Genomic DNA, 20,560 nt, shown 5'->3' with positions numbered 1-20,560 from the left:
TTTAAGATAAAAGTAAAAAATTTTGAAAATTTATTTTCAATTTCATATTAAAAAAAAAAAATACAATTTTCCTTAATTTTTCTAATAACAAAACTTCAAAAACCACAAATTTCGAGACATTAAGGAAATTTTATTAAATTTTATTTTTTTTATTTTTTGTTTTCAAACAAAAACGCATTTATATTCTTTAATGTAATTATCCTTGAAAAAAAAAAATTAGGTCGGACAAGTAACAATTTTCTTCTTCATTTTGGTTGTTTGTTTGTAATGGAAAAAAAATATTTCATTTCTTTTCCTTTGTTTTTCATTTGACCTCTTCTGTTTAAAAAAAAACATGTTTCAAATTTTGAATTTTTTCATTGTATCTTTTGTTCTTAAATAAAGTCTGCATAATTTAAAATCAATAAACAAAATATTTGTAAAATACGTACAAGAATATTAAATATAGTAAGTCTGATCAGTTGAAATTTATATAGGAAAGTGTAGCATTTTAAAACGCCCCAAATTATTAGTAGAACAGCATTATCCTTAGACATTTGACTACTAAACACAAAATTCAACAAAACTGCCCGGTCAAGTAATTAATTATTTTCTTTAATTATTCTTTATTAATAACTATTTAATGTTGATCACTATATGTAATGTTTATTTTAGTGATTTGCAGTTGCAAGAATTCGGAGTTCATTAAAGAAATTTTCAATTGCACCAAGAAGTATGCAATTTTAAAATAAATTTTTAAAAAAATTTTGAGAAAACTTCACAATTTCTTCAGGAACATGGAACTAAAATTAAGCAAGTCAACGGTATGCCACTTTAAGAAAAAAAAAAAAAACAATTTTGAAAATTTAGTTTAAAATTTTTTTTGAATTACCAACATGAATTCAAGAAATTTTAAATATTGTTAAGGCTAGAATACAAACCTTTTATACAAATTTCTTGATCTCCAATGATAACAAGTTTAAAAAATAATCGATAGATTTGAAATATTTACATATTTTAATTTGATATGCAATTCAATAATAAATATACAAATATGCTTAGTGGTTGTTCTTAACAAAGAAAGCAAGCTGGAAAGCAACTGTTATTGAAGATTTTTCGTTCTATAGAATTCTTTTACGATTTAATTTTGATTTTTCGATTCTTTAAATCAATGAAAAGTTTAACTAATTTGCAAGGACACTCACAACTTTGGATAACCACGGAATTTTTGATTTTTGTTGTATCACAAAGCACAAAATTTAAAGTCAGATTGCAAATTCTTCAACTCCTAAATGCACTTAAAAATTTACATAAAAATAAATTTCTTACAAAAATTTAATAAAATCTCAACTAAAACTTATTATGGAAAAAATTTATTATTTCAATTGTACAAGATATTAAATTTATATTTTTAATATATTTTTTATAATTACATGGATTTCTATAAAATTAGAATAAAATCTAACTGAAAAATCATTATTTTGTTTGTGCGCGGGACAATTGAAAAAATAAAATTGAAAAACTGAAAATATAAATTGAAAAAAAAAAATTGTGTGATGCTTCATAAGCACAAATATTATACAGGGTGTTTCTCATAAGGTAGCAAATAATTTAAGAGATCATCCTTTGATGAAATTCCAGCAAGAAATCGTCCGGGAAGGGCTTCATATATACCCTTTGCCTTTGAATCCTGTTGAGAAAAAATATCTATCTTTGAAATAAGTAAAAACTTGTAACTTCGGAGCCATGTGACATAGAGTATCCATCGGCTGCGTGTTTTACAGGTTGCTCTTTATTCTTCTGCTTTTCGGTCTTACATTCGCTTAGATTTGAATCATAATTTTCGAGATTAAGCCCTTCAAGGTCAGGATTTTTGTTTTTTTTTTTAATTTGTTTTAAAAAACTTCAAATTTCTCGAAAATTTGTGTTATATTTTTTTGCTTTTGCTGCTAGGTTGTAGCTCGAAAACGAGAGTATCTGTCCCTCACCTGTCCATATTACTTTTTGCTAAAAATTGATCAACGAATCATCCCTGAAATTATTTACCACCTTATGAGAAACATTCTGTACATATGTATATATATACATACGATACGATATACATATTTACATTTATATGAAATAAATCGAAAAATTGTTAAAGCAAACGAACTATATTTAGAAATTCAAGAATTCAAAATAATTCAAAAGTACTCCGTTAAATGGAGATGGACTTTTATTTAGATCATTTAAACATAAAAAATAACTTATTTTCATCCTTCATTCTCCATTTTTAAAGTAACTTTGTAATTCTTGTTCTTATGATTTTTGTATTGTTGTTGTTGTTTTGTGCTCGTCACAGGATATTTTTAATATTATTCTGAAGAGAACTTGCTTTTATTTTTTTTTATTTACTGCTAAATTGATTTTTAAAGGCAAAATGAAGTGGAAATTTTTTTTTAGAAATGAAGAATTTTTTGTTTTCATAAATCTTTTTAGTACTTGTCTTTTTCTTGTGCTTTTTTTTTTTTATAAAAATGTCTATTAAAATAAAGAATTGGAATTTTTTTTTTTTCTGTTTTGTTGTTAGAAGCAAACAGACAAACAGTTTAGTAATGAAAACCAAAGCAGAAAAAAAAAAAAATAAATAAAATAAAAATTGAAATTGATTTTCAACTTTTTTTTTCTCTCTCTCTCTCTCCCTCCGTCTTTGTTACATTCCACAGTTTTCTCTTTTAATATTGGGGCAGTCAATAAGTTACAAATTCTTTAAATTTTACTCTCCCGTGATTTGCAGGATGAAAAAATGACATTAGAATTGAATTAGAATGGTGACTGCCTTTATTGGACTGTTTCAGAACTAAATTGCAAGTATATGAATTGCTGTAAGAATGTGTACTTTAAAGAGTAAATTACGACTGCTGACGGAATCAAGAATACATAGATTCAAGAGAATTCGACACTTCCATTCACATATCGGATTTTTCAATTTATTCAAATATTTTTGCATTCTTTCCAATTAGTTGCTTTGAAATTTTAATTATTTAATGACCAAATGAAATTTGTAATATAAAAACCTACCAAAATCGAGAAACTTACGACATTGCGTCTTCTAAATTTTTTTAATTTTGTGCCTCATGCAATGCTAATTTTTGAATAAATATAAAAAAAAAAAATTCTTAAAGTTTCAATAATATTTTAACAGATAATTTGCACAAAAAGAAATTTTGACACTTGTTGAATTATTTTTGTCCTACAAAATTTTACAAAAACAAAAAATTAATAAAAAAAAATAACAATATAAAAGCATTACAGACATTTTTAATTTAAAAAACAAAAAATTTTTTTTTGTCTGGTCCTAAAAATTTCACTTTTATATTATTTGCACAAAATTCAAATTGCATTTTATATTATTGAAGATCAAGAATCATAAAAAAATGTTCATGGTTTCAATTGTTCTCATCCTTTTTGTATTCTTGTTGTTATTGGAAATATTAAAACCATAAGAATTTATTCACTCGATTTACTTGAGAAATGTGTAATGAATAATTTGATTTTAATATTAGAAACGACTAAAAAAAAATTCAATTTAAATTTTTGAATAATATCAAATAATTGAAAAAGAAATTAAAATTTGCCAAATATTTAAATATAAATTACAAGAATATTGATTTTCGGTAATTAATTTTAAGATTTATTAAAAAAGTTAAAAAATTTTAAGGAAAAAAACATAGAATTAATGACAATATTGAAGAGAGCATTCCATACCTTAAAATACACAATGTAACCTGATTTAAAGTCATGTAATCAAGTAAGTAGTTAAAAAATTTTCTACAAGGACTCATTTAAAGTCAATGTAAATTTGTAATAAACACATTGTACATTAGTAATCCAAATACACCACAACGAATATTAAAATTAGAATAAATGAATGAAGGCTTTTGGAAAATTTTCTCCAAAAATAATTTTATATACAAGTTACATATAAGATCTATATTCGTTAAAGGATAATTTAAAAAATAATTAATATCAATGACCTCTGGTTAAAAATTAATTGAAAAGAGAAAAAAAGATAAAATGCTTTTAAAGGAATGTAATTTTTCTTTCAATCATTAATAACATGAAGGAAAACTTATCCTTTTCAGGATTTCCTTAAATGATTTATTTGTTATTTATTTATTGTTAAAATATTTTCAGTTTTATTGTAGAATATTAGGCTATTTCCTTATTGTGAAGATCAAAAAATTTAATTTAAAAATTTTTAATTTTTCTATTTTACAAAATTTTGTATCCGTAAAGTAAATTCATACTGTTTATTTGCAATATATGTACAAGTAAACAGTGAGTGGGCACTATGATTTAATACAAAATACTGAGAAATTATTTTAATGTTATAAAAATTCATAATAAATAATTGAGGGAGAACAAAAACATTGCGATCAAAGACAAATTCGATCTTTAAGAGTACAAAACAGAATCAAACCGGAAAACGAAAACTGCGAACAATTTCCGTTTGTTAACCTAGAATAACAACGGAATAGCAAAATTAACTTACAAAATTTTGTAACAGCTGTACACAGCTGAAACAGCTGTAATTTCGCTTCATTTTGGAAATTTATACAAGTATATGAGTATTCTTATGAATTTTGACATTTCGTTGCGAAAAATCGTTCTTGTTCTATTTTCATTTTAATATCTAAGAGAAAGAAGTTATTGGAAAGAACGTATAACTATGTGTAAATAAAATGAATTGAAAAAGGAAAGAGCATATACACAATTAAATACAATACGTACAAGAGAGACCGAGAATATAGCACGATTAAGAGAAAAATAAAAATATTTTTAATTATGGTTATATTCTAGCTTTAAAACTCATAAAGTTCATAATTCTTTAATAAGTATAGAGAGATAACATGTAGAGAGAAAAGTGTAGAGCTGATCTTTTTTATTATTAATATTTATTTATTTCGTAATTTGGTTGTGAATTTGTAAATTTGAAGCCGATTCATCCAACTTGTCTGTTAAAAGATAATTTTAGACTATTTTGAGAGTTCTATGAATAAATATTAACTAAGTTCGTGTAAAACTAATAGTTTTTTGAAGTAGCAATTATTTCAATATATGAAAATACTTTATCTTCTAAAATTATTCTCAATAATCAGTATAATTGTATACTGTACGAGTATAATTATTGCATACCCTTCGGATGAGAACAACATAATTTTAAATTTTATTCATATTTAAAAATAAATTTACATACTATTGCTACTAAGATGTTACTAAAAATACCTTCTATTTCATACTCGTATTTCAATTAATTTTAATTTGAAAATAATAAAATATTCTAAAAAATTTTAAGTAATTCTCGTAAAAACTTTATTTTCACAATCTTCAAAATTTTTTTTCATATTATTTTAAGAGCAATTCTTATAAAATGGAAATTCAATAGAATAAATTTCATATAGAATGATTTTTAAGAAATTATCCAGAAAAATACTTGATATACTTACGAGTACAAAGTCAAATATATACAATTGTACTTTAAAGGAAATTCACCCGGCAAGTATAAAGAGAGTAAATTTAGTTTTATTATATCCGATTATTTTTAGTTATTTCTTAATTAATTTTAAAATTAATTCAATATTTTAAATAAAAATCTAAATAAAAAATATTTTGAATATATTGGAACCCATAATATTTTGGGAAGATTTAAAAATAAATAAAAACAAAGCAAACCTATTTGTTAAATTAAAAATTTTTTTTATTCCAAAAAAATTTTATTCCCTCAATTTCAGTATACGAACTATAAAGATTTATGGGTATTTGAATATAATGGAGTGAGTTTCTTTAATTCCATGGCATTTTTTGTTCTGTTTAGTTTTTAAATGAGCTAAGAAATTTAACGAAATTATATAGATAATTGGATCCTATTTCATCCTTAACGGATTTCCATTAATTTAATAAGTCTAATATGAAGAATAATACTTTTTTTTTTATTTCTCTAGATATTTGTGTGAAGAATTGTGTTATATATAAATATAAATACTCAAATATAACAATTTATTTTAGTACTTTTGTTATTTTAAATCATCAGACCCTTTTAAATAATCAAAAAACAAGAAAAGGAGAAGAAGAACAGAAGAACAATACAAAATTGTTTTCTCTTTTCTCATTTTTTTTCAACTGACTTTTTCTTTTATCCTGTTTTATATCCTTGCAGCTTTTAAGCATATAAATGTGGACTTTATATTGTATACACACATACACACATATTTGAATAACAATAAATTAATAAAAAATTTTTTTTTTTTCTTATTTTCTTTTTAGACGGAGCAATTTACAGTTCTTTGGATTCTATTTATTGTTATTGTATTAGGTAATACAGCAGTATTGTTTACATTATTTATGAATAAAAACCGTAAATCAAGGATGAATTTCTTTATAAAACAATTGGCCATAGCTGGTAAGTTTAATAATACCACATAACACATTTTAAATAATAATTAAGAAGTTTGAAAAAAAAAAAAATGAAATTATTTTAAAGATTTTTTTTGTTTTTTTTTCTAATTTAAATAAAAATTTATTTACTCAGTTAGGAAGAAGGTGGAGATGACGTTGATTTTGGGTGCAGTTTATTGTTTATTCTAGCAGATTTTCTTTTCCTTTCATTTTTATATTCATTTTTTTATAATACTTTGAAATTCAAGCACTTAAATAAAGTGAAGTGTTGCTTTTTTGTATTAAAAGAAAATTAATCATCTAAATCATATTATCATTTTATAAAAAAAAAACAAAATAACAAAAAGAAAATGAGTAGGAATGTAGAGAAAAAATAAGCGCAGAAAAAATGGAAATTAAGATTGATTAAGGACGCATTAAAAGATATAAATTGAAAATTATTTTAATATTAAAATGCGATTTTTTAAAAAGTCTTCCAAAATAATTTATTTATATCGTTTTATTCTTATGCATATACACGCTCAGAATGACAACAGATTTGGGTATCAACATGCTGTATACCAATATATACTCGGTTATATTTGGTTTTCTAAACCGAATAATCCGCGAAAATATTTCTAATTTTAAATTGAATGTCATGAATACACGTGCGAAATTCCTAAATGTAGTTAGTTATATAATTAAATTAAATTGGCATTTTTAAAATTTGTAAAATTTATTTTTAGTTTATTAAAGTATTTTTGCTCATTAGAGATGACCACATCAGCTTTTTCACTAATTACATTTTGGTTTCCCTCAAATCGAGATTCGGGAACTAAATTAAAATTCTGGTAATTGAAATTCGATTTCATTTACAATTCCGACAATTAAAATGATGAAATAATTGAGTAAGACTGATATACAATTCTATTTTTGACACCTTATATTTCCGAAACTGCAAGTTTTTCCAAAATTTCAATAAAGACAAATAGCTGACGATAAATGCTATGCCATTAAAAAATATAATTTTTTTTCAAACTCACACAATTAAAGGGTCAATAATTCAAGAGTTATGCTGATGGCTCTTTTAATTTTTTTTTTTTTGCCTCATCCTAAATATATGCAATTTTTTAAATACATTCGTATATGAATGAAAGTATTTTTAATAATATAGTACACAGCTAAATTGGCATTAAAAGCAGTATTTTCACTTGTTGAAGGGAAAAGTGCTACATTACAAACAATTGGTTTTAGCCAGCTATATTTTTATAACTATTTTTAACAACACTTTTTGTTCGAAAATGAAAAAAAATAATAAATTGCAAAGATTAAAAATGAGTGCGATGACAAAACCTTTAATTTGTGAGAAACAAAAAAACTTTTATTCTGAAATTAATTTTCATAACGATCTAGATATTGAAAAACTTTTGTCTTTAAAGAGAAAATTTTTTTTATTGTTCTTTTAAGCAAATCAGAATTGAAGTTTTTGCAAAGCTATATGTGGAATAAATATTAGAAGAAGCCAAGAATTAAAACATACATAAAATGTCAGCATCTATATATTAAATAACTTCATTGTGGTATTCAATAATCTAGAAAATATCAAGAAACTACACAAAATCAAAAAATTTTAATATTTCTTTCACGAACTATAATAAAGAAATAATTTAATAAATTTTCATAAGACTCCCTAAAACCCATATTATTCGGTTTGAATCCTAATAAAATTGAAGAATTTCATTGAAAATATGTAATCATATAAATGTGTACATATATACATAATTATATATATATGTATGTTATATGTATATATAAAGAGCTTTAAATTAGGGGCATTAATTTCCACTAAAATATAAAAGAAAATATTTATTAATCGCTATATAAAATGTCTTTCTAAACTTTTCCAATTTAAAGTTTAAAAAGTATATTAAAATTTTGATTATACCCTAGTCAATGTTCATTTACATATATATATATATATATATATATATATATATATATATATATATATGTAATAAATCATATATAAAAACTAAAAATTCTCCCCCATAAATAATTTAAAAAATACTAGAAATCTTTTGTTATATATAATATCAAAATAAATAAATCTGTATAACAGTTTGTATAATTGTAATATAAAAATCTTAAAATTTAATTTTTATATAATAGAAAACAAAAAGTTGGCAGAACTGATTTTAAGTTCTTTAAGAAATAATGGTTGATGGCAATAGAGAAGGAAATAACTTTGTAATTAATCAAATTAATAAAGGATATTCACTTCACTAAAATATTTTCTTAATTGAAATGTTTTTAACCTTAAGTTGACATGTTTTTTAAAATAATAATTTTTATTTATAATTCTTAAGTATTTTTTGAAAAGTATTAAGCTCTACCAAACAGTTTTATTATTTAAATTGAAATTCAAGTAACTTTTATTTCTTCATATTTCTACTAAATATAATTAAAAGCATTAATTTCACTTTAGTTATTTTATAATTTGCTGTATTTGAAAAATTGTAGAATGACTTAATTAAATTTTAAGAGTATTTATAATTTCTTTCTGCGATTTGAATGTATTTATACTATTTCTATGATAGTGAAATTAAAAATGAGAATATTGAATTGTGAGGAAATTAATTAATTTGTTAATGTGGTTATACAAGGGTGAACTTGTAACCTCTCACAACATAAAGCTTGGGTAGTGCTAAATCGAAATCATCTACTTTTCAGCTTTCCATTCTATATTAATTTTTTAAATCGGTTAATAATTAGGTGGATCGCGATACACCTTTTTTATCGAAACGAAAATTTTTCAACTAGGATTTTGGAGTTAAATATTCATTCGTAGCCCTCCCTCTCCCTCCTGGAATAATTTGTTTTATGAAATTTTCCAATCTTTCTACTTTCCAGAGATTGTACCACTTTACAACTAAATTCATTCTGTATACATATTGTATCATCATTGAACTTACTAGCTGACATCATTGAACTTACTAGGTACGTGACGAGCCTACCGTAATATTGTACGATATATATGTATAAAAGAACTGTTATTAACTCGGGCTGTATAGTGATTCTCTTCTAATTTAAATTTTTATGAAATTCATAATCAAAATTCTGAGATGTGTTTTGTATACTCAAATGTTTCAATAAATATTGCTTGTTAATTATAATCTCGATTAATAATTCTCTTCCTTTCATCTTTACTAAAGGTCCTTATTAATGAATATTTTAAAAATCATTATAAGCAAATAAAATATTATTTTGATAATAAAATTTTATTTGATAATAAAATATTATTTTTATCTATAAAATGCAAATTAAGTAAAAAATTGCATACTTTTAGACACACATTTGGCATAATGAAATCCCATCGAATTTAAATATTATTTTTTAGAAAATTAAATAGATATAGCCAGTTTGATTATTGTCGTTTAGTATTTTTAAGAGAATAGAATTTTATTTCGTTATTTATAGCAGAGTGGCTAATCTCCAATTAAGCTAAGTAACTGAAATGTTGGACAATTCTCAATACGTTTTTTAATTCATTCACAATAAGGATTAGGAGTGTATAAACAAATATTTTATTTTATTGAATTGCTTGAAATTTAATTACTTATGTTTTTTCAAAATATTTTTACTATTAATAGGATTTCATTATTAGAATACAGTGGATATAGATAATAGGATATGTAGGATCTGAAATTTCTTAAATATTTTTAGCAATATTATACCCTATAGTTTAATTCACGAAAAATTTTCTACATTTTCCGTATTTATTTTCAATTTTCATATTATGAATTTTTTATACAATTCATTTTTCTATTTTCATCCTACTGCCTAAAATCATTAAGGAGGTTTTTATGTTTTTAAGTAAAAACTTATGCATAGCATAGGAAAAAAAGAAAAAAAGTTGAAAAACTTTTCGCGTTTTTGTTTTCAAAAAAGTTTCCAAAAAATATACGTATACATTTCAAATACACACACACATAAATTTTCTATATGATATTCTTGTAAAGGAGAAAATAAATAAGATTTAGAGAGAGTAAATAATTTTTTCCTTTTTAGCACTTTTCCAAGAATTTTTTGAAAAAAAGTGCTTATTAGTTTCACTCTGTCCGTCCGTCCGTCCGTCCGTGGACACTTTTGGATAGAAAGCTGAAATTTTATATGTACATAGATCTTTACTAGAAACTTACTTCCGTAGAACAAAATTGTTACCTATTTCCCCCCCTCTAGAAGTTATACCCCCCCGAAACCATAAAAATGGCCTTTTTTAACTATTTGTTGCAATGAAACCATAAGCATTTTTGAAATTTTGCAAACGCAGAAAGGCAGCGGCGTGCTTCACCTAGCGCGGTATACTATAGCTAAACTTTAGAAAAACAAAATGGCCGTTCAAATTTACCGTTATCTAAAGTCCTTTTTTTCCAAATTTTTGATGTCGTTTTTCTTCTAAACCCCTCCTATGGAAGCTTGAAATTTTAGAATCTTTTAGACATTAATAAATTGTTCATTTCGTTAGAAGAAAATTTTTTTCCATCTCCACCCGCTCTCAAGTTATCGCCCCTTGAAATTTGTAAAATTTGAATTTTTGACACCCTATATTTCCGAAACTGCAAGCTTTCTTAAATTTCTATAAACGCAAGAAGTTAACGGTAAATTCCATGATATTAAAAAATATAATTATTTTTCATAACTCACACAATTAAACCTTAAAATCGAGCTTATGTTCACCCCTCTTTATATTAATTTTTGCTTTATTTCAAAGACTGCATATATGGGTCATCCTAAATATATGCAATCCTAGAAATAGTTAAATATGAATGAAAATAATTTTAATAGTGTGGTGGGTATGCATAGACTGTATTTAAAAGCAGATTTTTCACTTGTTGAAGGGAAAAGTGCTACAATACAAACCATTGGTTTGACCCAACTTTATTCTTTTACTTCTCATTTTCTCTATGAAAATTTTATGGTAACTTTTTATTTAACCAAAAAGTTGTTATCCATTTCTTGTAAATTAAATTTTATATAAGTTTCTTGTTAAAATTTAATATACCTTAAGGTATCTTAAATTATTTATTCATTTTTATATTTATATATATATATATATATATATGTCAGTTGAATATAATACTTTTGATATTACGTTACAATCTTTATGATAAAATCACTTTAATACCAGAAAATGAAGAAATTTCTTTTTTTTTTCAATAATTCATAAAAGAAAAAGCTGAAATTCTTAAAAGAGAATATAGAAAATTTTTCTATTTAAGATTGGACCATACCGCACCAAAATCAAATTGTTTTTCTAAGGGAAATTTATACGTGAACACAAATTGTTTCAAATCCCATGTTATTTCGTTTTTTTTTTTTAGAATATTTAATGTAAAAATATGGCTCACATCTTTTGTCATACCGCATAATATTTATAAGATAAAAAAATATAAATCCTTTTTTTTCTCGATATGAAGTAGATATTGATTGAGCAGTAGGATCTATATAAAATGAAGTAAAATAAAACTTCAAATAGTGAATATAACAATTTTGGGTACAGGAACATTACGGCAATTAGGATCATGACTTTCGGCACACCGTATACATTATATAATCCAAAAATCTTTTGAAAATTCGTTAATCATGAGGCGAAATATGGTAATTATCCCCCTCTTTTTTAAATTAATTGTTCCGTTGGGCAAAAATCATTAGTAGGATTCTGAATTTTTTCAAGACTTTTTTGTTAAATCACACTCTTCCTTCAAAATAAATTTAAATAGATATAAAGATATTCCAAATCCTTTCTTTTACCGATTACTTTTACAAAAAATTTATCACGAATTCCACAACAATTGAGAGATATCTCTTGTACTCCCAGAGTACCGGATAGAATTCCCAAAAATAATTCAAGATAATTTTTATTTTTTTTTTTTTTTAACCGCCTCCTTTTATAATTTTTCAATTTCAATTGGAAGGAATACGGATTTTACAATGCAGCTTCTTAAGTATGTTAGTAAAACCGATGTGAATTTCTATGATGCTTTCCTTACCCTAATGTAATTACCAATGCAAAACGCATATGATCGTCTTCCAATTAAATTTATCTTATATTCTTCATTTCTGTATTCTGCTGGATTTCCATATAAGAAATAACCTTTTAAATAGAAAAAATTGCTCCATTTACAAATAATCTTTCTGTACTTGCCAGTATTAAATGAAACGTATCTTTCGTATTGAGGCTAAGGTTACTCTATTACCTAATGCTTATATATTTAATACACTTTTCCATCATCGTAACCGCTCTCACCTCACAATTAGGTTATTGAACACATATTATGAAAAAAATAGTGTACAATCGGGAATATTTCAAAATTAGGTTTCATGTTCATTTGAAATAAAATATACAAAAAAAAATGGTAAAATCTTTTACTGACAACTTCTTTTTCTTGTTATTTTATTTTGATCATTTGATATTGGGATCATTGAACCTTGTTTATTTTATTTGTATGTATGTGTATACATATAGATAGAAGGAAAAACATCCGGATAAAAATAATTTCTTATTTCTTAAATTATTCTTAAAATTGTTTTTCCGTATATGATTGAGCTGGTTATTTACTATATTTATGTGGTATGTATATCCTTTTTCCGAAAGTATTAAAAGAATTGTTTGTGTGTATTATGCATGAATTACAAAACCCACCACAAAATGAATTTATATAAGTGTTTGTTTTGTGAATAATACGGATATGATTATCCTGACAAAAAGTATTTTAAATCAATCAGAAAAAAAATGTGAGTAGATATTTTTGCCTCCTTTTCATACAATTTGAATTCAATAACATTTTTAGATTATTTTATGATAAATAACAAAAAATATGATAATTTATTGTTTTCAAATACAAAGTGAAATTATTTTGAAAAATTTTATTTTCCATTTACTACTATTAAAGAGCTTACCATTAAGTTTTAAGAATAAATTTTTTATTAGAGAGAAAATTAAATATGAAAGAAGTTTTCTTTAAATTAATCAATAAATTTAAGGAAGTGTTATTGGAGGATTAGATTTTTCTTCTTTAATCAACAGTAATTTAATTTAATACGAAAAAGTATGCAGAACGTTCTTAAAGATTAAAGCAATAGATTTGATCAAAACTCTATATATAAGACGAAAAGAAAGCAAGGAAAAAGGGTTTCAGTAGATCTAAACAAACAGAATTAAACACTTCAAAAATTTCATTATGAAGACTAGTTTTTTAGGCCTGTATAACAGTTATCCAAACATGTCTAACGATTTCACAAAAATTTCTAGGATATATTTGAGCAGGCTTATCAGATATGAAAATTTTTAAAACAATTTTTTTAAATTATATGGCAGCTAGCGAAATCCGTTACTCGACAATTACAAATAGGTAGAAAAGGAACAATATCGGAAGGAATGGTAGCGTTTGTTTTATTTGTTCTTGAATTATGTATGCAATGGAACGGATGATTTGATCGAAGTATCTAAACCAACGTTGAATGTTATACTGAGCAAAATCGTGAATGTTCACAACATAGATGACTCTTTCAAGTGATTACAAATTCCATATCAAAGTTATTATGCCCTCCAGTTGGATGTAGAATAAAAAAAGGGATGAAGTTTCGAATCGCCTGCTATGTGAATACAAGGCTTTGGTTCAGTTAGCGTGGCTATTTCTTATGATATCCGTTTATTATACTAATTTAATTGGTCTGATAATGCACTAATGATCCTCTGAGCCACTGTGAACATCACACAAATTCTAGACTGGGTCTCTAACTTTCAAAAATCAAAATCGTGCCAAAATATTTTCAATTGTGCAGTTGCTTTGTTGTTAGATTGTGTCGAATTTAAAAGTTATTTTATGTCCACAGTCAATCTGTTTCCATAATATTTCTAATTTTCTTTATTTTAAAATTAAAAAATTTAAAATAGCAATATTCAAAAAATTTTTATCTCTTATATTTTCAGATTTATGTGTAGGACTATTAAATGTATTAACTGATATTATTTGGCGTTTAACAATAACATGGAGAGCTGGTAATGCTGCTTGTAAAATAATAAGATTCTCTGAATGCTGTATAACATATGCATCAACATACGTTCTAGTCGCATTAAGTATAGATCGTTATGATGCAATAACTCATCCAATGAATTTTTCAGGTTCATGTAAGTAAAATATTTTAAAATTAATATTCACACACATACATACATATATTTCATGGAAAGATGGTGAAATTACTGCTTAAAAATTTTTCATTATTCAATTTTATTAATTCTTTTTTGAATTACAAAATGAAACAAATGAAAATTTTTTTCCATAAAATTTCAAATACAGTTTTTTTGTTTGCCATTGATTTTTTCTTTTCCTTACTTTTCGTTGTTATGATGATGTGATAATAGTAACGTATATAATGGGGTCAGTTTTTCATCATCTTGAGGTCAGCAGATGTAATGGGGTCAGATTTATAGTTATGTACTTGTATCCTAGTGTGATGTAGAATCAAGGCGATGTCCTTGTTATGTAATGGAGAGATTTTCTCTTGTTCGATTTCTTTTTGTTATACTTTGGTTGTTTTTCTACTTTGTTTTTTATTTTTAATGTTGTAAAGTGTAAAAGTTCAGTAAAAAGAAATAAAAATTCATAAAGATTTTTTTTTTATTCTGTTTTTTCTATTTGAATTAAATATAAATATGTATTTTTTTCTATATTATAATTCGATATGTCATTGCGTATTAAAAATAAAGAATAAGATATAGAATAGGTACGTCACATAAAATAACCCTTATTATACAACCCTTATTGGGTATTGGCTTGGTGTTCAAATATCAAATTGAGAAAATCCAGTTGGGAAAATAATATTTCTATGAGTAAGGCTTGGTTTTGAAAATATGAAATAATAAATATTTGTACAATTAAAAAAATTTGGAGCTAAATTTTCGCAAAATAATTTCTCCTGCCCCAATAAATATGCAATTTTAATTTAAATAGAAAAAAGTTAATTATCTTTTGGATTTTAAATAGTTTTTCAATTTTACTGAAACTTAGTCATAGAAATGGCCCTGTAATTTATTAGAATTAAGTTGTACTGCTCTTCAAATTCTTGGAATTTGAAATTTTCGTTTAATGTTCAATAAGTCAAATCAACAGTTTTTTTGTTAAAATTTTGTTAAAGTTAAGTTGAGAGTATAAGTTTTAATCTAATCGTCAAAAAGTTAGTTTTTCTATTTTTTCAAAACATCTTTACAAACGGATTTTTGTCAGAATTTTTTTTTCCTCTAGAAGAAAATTTTCTGCTACTTCTCTTCCCTTTTAAATTATCGCCTCAAAAATTTAGGAAAATTTCTTTCCAAAATTATTTTTCTTTAAAAATTATATTGAGCTACTTTTAATTTTTATTCTCATCCAAAAAGTATGCAATAACTATTGTATATTCTGAGAGAATTGTTTTTAAAAATAAGGTATACATTTACATTCGTTTGAGGAAAATGTGCTACTTTACAGACCATAGAATGATTTATTTTTATAATGCACTAACGAGTACGTGCATTACTATTATTTGACATAAGTTTGACAGTTATCCTTTAACAATAATAATCTCATACACAAGGTTAAAATTAAAAAAAAAAAATTTTTTATATTTACATTTATTTTTGTTTGTTTTTCCACAATAATTATTTGATTTTTTTTTTGTTTTATTTCAATTTAATTATAGGGCAAAGAGCAAGACGTTTAGTAATATTAGCTTGGGTAGTAAGTGCTATATTTTCAATACCAATATTATTTTTATATGAGGAGGCAATTATACAAGGACAATCACAATGTTGGATTGATTTAGGTTTAGCATGGCGTTGGAAATTGTATATGAGTTTAGTATCAATAACATTATTTTTTATACCAACAATTATTATATCAGCCTGTTATGCTATAATAATCCGAACAATATGGGTAAAAGGATCTGTATTTATACCAGCTGGTAAGTTTTTAAACAAAAAACACTTATGCATTAATATTAAAAATATTGAACTTAATTTTTACAATAAGTATTCAAGGTTGGAAAAGATTTTTTTATTTTTCCTTTTTATTTGGTTTTTCCAATAAAATTAGAAAAGAAAAGGACCAATAATAATCTGTAAATAAAAAAAACAAACATTATAATTGATTTTCCTTTTTTTATTCTATTCCAATACTATATTGTGGACTTTGTAAAGTAATGAAAAAGTTGTGTTTATCTTGAAAAGATAATTAAAGTTTTTAATCTCTTAAAAGCTGCAGAGTCTTATGAATTTTCATCTTAAATAAAATCTGTAAAATAAATTCTATGTAGTCGATTATAATTTATTAAAAGGGAATAGAGAGATTTTTGGTAGCAATTTCTTTTGAGACAAAAAAAATGCAAAACAATTTGAATAAAATATATTTGCTTTCCAAATACTTTTTGGCAACTACAACAGAAATTTTAAAGTATGCATGTAATGCATTCTATTAATAATTCTAAGGCATTTGTTATAAACACATTTATGAGTTGCAAGTAGCGATCATATGACACCATAATCCACATTCCAAATTACTTATAGGAATAAATCGCCTGAGGTTATTTATTTTCTTTAGAACCTGAAATATTGATTTTAGAAACAAAGGGCTAGTATTTTTCCTAGCATCTTTCGGTAAAGAACTGAAATAAAAATGTATTTTTCAAAAATAGTTTCTTAATTATACAAATACACGTAAATTTTCTCGAACTGGGCTCTGAATATTGAACTGTTATATGTCTGTTTGTAACGCACTTTACTTAAATAATGGATTAAATATGAATACAGTAGAGTCATTCTTATTATATATGCTTTGATACTAATCATTAAGGGGTTTCAATAACCGAATTGTGAAATCTTATTTGGTTGATTTTCAAATTATATAACAGTTATATAGTCGTTTGGATTGTTAATAAGTGCTCTAGCTAATAAAAGTGCGAGTCTATGGTACATATACAAGAATTTTATGATAGATAGGTAAAAAAAATACTTGACAGCGTATTATTTTATATTTATAAATTGTGGTCAAATCAAAAAATAATTTTAAAATATAATATAAATTCTTATCTACATATTTTTCAGCATATTTCCGACAAAATTAGAAAAAACGAGAAAAAATAGAGTTGACTGTGTCAACTCTGTTATACCCGTACGAATTTATTATCCTATGTGCGAGTAAATATGCCATAGCAGACTATGAGACAGACTATGACTTATGCAAAATTTCAGTACTGTGTTTTCAATATTTTTTAAGATATGGCCAAACTACTAATAAAGTTGTATGGTTGCTACCAAAAGGGACCGACTAATTTCAACGACTTTTATCAAACACATGGGCCCTACAAATATATTCGCTTGTGTGAAATTTCAATACCATAGCTTTTATAGTTTCTGAGATATATAGACAAACAAATTTTGAAGTTGTATGGCAGCTACCCGAACCAGTACCACGATCATATCCAATTTAAATAGGGTTCTGGCATTTACTATAATAAATCATTTTTTAAAATTTGATGAACTTAATTCAATTAGTTTTTGAGTTATCGTTGGAACAGACGGACGGGTGAACGGACGCACAGACAAGGCTAAATCGAGCTAACTCAAAATTCAATGCTGATCAAAAACATATACTTGAGTCTATACCTCAGACAATTATTTCTTAGCATTACAAACGGTAAGGCAAATTTAGTATATACCCTTCGAACATACGTTCGTACTGGTATAACGTTGAGAGCTTTTCGGAAGTTCAAGGTACTAACAAAGTACTGTAATTTCTTAAAGTTAAGAAGTACAGCTTAAAATTTTCACTAAATTATATACAATTTCCAAGCAAATCAATAAAATTCATATTATGTATGTGTGTAGCTCCAAACACAACAAATTTTATATGTAGAAGCAAAATTCTAACAAATGATATTTATGGATGATTTCAAAAAACTCTTAATCCAAATTCACAATATTGTGATGTAGTACAGCTATTAAAATATTCATAATAATTATTAAACCCTTAAGCATATTATTGAACAACGAAATTATTGAAGCGGAAAATAAATTAAAATATTTAAAGCCTCCAGTTATTTTGTAAAACAAAATTTTTATTAGCTATTAAGGTTAAGGTTACTTTTAATTAAAAAAGGTTATCAAAAAAAAAAAAAAATTACAAAAAATATCCTTAAGGAATTTGCATGAAAAACTTTTCTAATCTGAAAATAATTTTGAGACCTTTAAATAGACTACTACAAAAAGTGAATTCCAAAAGTAAAGTAATTTTTCGTATAACAGTTTTAAATACCACACGAATTTTATAATAACAGCAAGAGTGTACACCTTGCTTATTTGCGACATTTTTGATTTAACAGCGACAAACATGCTTCTCAAATCTTAGTTGACTCTTGGTTGGTTCTCGATAAAGAGTAAAAACATGTCCTATTTTCTAAGATTCTCAGATTTATTCTGAGAAGTTCTGTAGAAATTTCGCTTTCATTTTTTGGTAGCATGTTGTCAATATAATTTTGTCGCTTTCAATTTGTTTAATAAACACGATCAGTTCGAACGATTTGAGCATTCTGCAAAGGGTATACGCATTAAATTTATGCTCACGTTTATTTTGTTCTATAGATTCTAAAATTTGTTTTTTGCGATTTGTTGTTAGTGCCTACCCTTGTGTCTAAAATAAATGAATATCATAAGACCTAGGGGTTAATCGTATATCTTTTAGCTAATTTTCATATTTTATTAACGTGAAAAATAGAAATCTCAATACAATTAAAAGTTAATTACTCGTATTATAAAATAAAAAAATTCGAAAAAGAAATATGAAAAATTTTCTAATGAAGTGCGAGAATTTCAATAATGCAATTAAAATTTCGTGATGATTTCAGAAAAAGGAACAACAAATAAATTGTGTGACAATCGGAAAATCATTCCATGAATGCCAACGGTACAATAACAATAATTAATTTCACTGTCATTTTTACTTTCATTACTTTGTTATTCAATCGTACTCCTAAAATGCAAAATTCCTCGAAAACAAAAATTTAGAAGAGTTTTCTTTTTAATAAGACAAAAACAATTAAAAATTTTCCCCTTAGATCAATTAATTTCAATTCATAACTTTTCTAATTTTATAAGACAAAAATTAAGAACGTTGTTAATTTCTTTTGCAAATTTATGGCTTATTTATTGTTTTTTCCTTATTCCAATTGAAAATTAAATAATTACCAACAAATATACATGCATACTTTTATGAAACATATAAGTGCCTATAAGAGCATACCTACATACAATTAAAAATTTTCCTGTCTGAAAAACTTTTCAAGTGCGTTAATTTTCTTTTAATTGTTTCGCAAATGAAAACAAATATAAATTTTTTTTTGTTTTGTTTTTGCTTCCATTTTTTGCTCTCTCTTAATATTTGATCTAATTAGAATTTGAAGATTTGAACTTTTTTATATTTTAAAATATTCAAATGTTTCATAATATTCTTAAATTACAAAACTTTATGAGATCTTTCAAATATAAAAAGAAAATATGAACGACACTTGAAATTTTTTTTTCTAAAAAAAATTTTCGGAAAAAATGTGCTTATAAATTTTATTTTTTCTACTCGTCCGACTCTGTATACGTCCATTTGTAAAAAAAAAATTCATGGTGCGTTCGTTTAGAAATGCTAGAAATTCCATTTCATAATCGGTCCGTGGACAATTGAGAAAAGGAATTTTAGAAAAGACATTCAAAATGCTATAGATGGGAATTTCAATAAGTAATATGTAGGAGATTAAGAACGACTAAACGCACTTTAAGAACATCATAGGTTTGGACAAGAACCAGATGAGAACTCTTACTGGCTTCTTGACGAGGTACTACAGGCTTAGGAAGCACCTCAGATAGACGTATAAAGCACCTGTTGCTTTCTGTTGGAGGAAACAGAAATGCTCTTTCTGAGAAGTTATGGTGCTCTTACAGGCAAAAGGAAGGAACTACTGGAGAATCATATGTATTCACTACAGCTTATTTGCGTTTTGTCGAGCCTTATAAATTATTTGAAGAAGAGGTGGGTATCGGTGAGATGTGCTTCATGCATGTTTTACGCTTAGCCCTCCTAAGCCT

The 20,560-nt window shown here is 25.0% G+C and overlaps 1 protein-coding gene across 1 annotated transcript in view; it reads left to right on the top strand.

Annotated features, from left to right (window-relative positions):
- Nucleotides 1-20,560, top strand: part of LOC129607895 (cardioacceleratory peptide receptor) — a 67,395-nt gene that overhangs the window by 40,930 nt on the left and 5,905 nt on the right. The window contains exons 2-4 of the mRNA XM_055519140.1: nt 6,286-6,421; nt 14,390-14,587; nt 16,135-16,395. Of these exons, the coding sequence (XP_055375115.1) occupies nt 6,286-6,421; nt 14,390-14,587; nt 16,135-16,395 (595 nt within the window). The remainder of the gene's footprint in view (nt 1-6,285; nt 6,422-14,389; nt 14,588-16,134; nt 16,396-20,560) is intronic.

Source organism: Condylostylus longicornis, unplaced genomic scaffold (assembly GCF_029603195.1).
Source record: "Condylostylus longicornis isolate FDR11 unplaced genomic scaffold, ASM2960319v2 ptg000030l, whole genome shotgun sequence".
NCBI lineage: Eukaryota > Metazoa > Arthropoda > Insecta > Diptera > Dolichopodidae > Condylostylus > Condylostylus longicornis.
The sequence above is the reverse complement of the archived record's forward strand: the minus strand, read 5'-3'. Positions and strand labels throughout refer to the sequence as shown.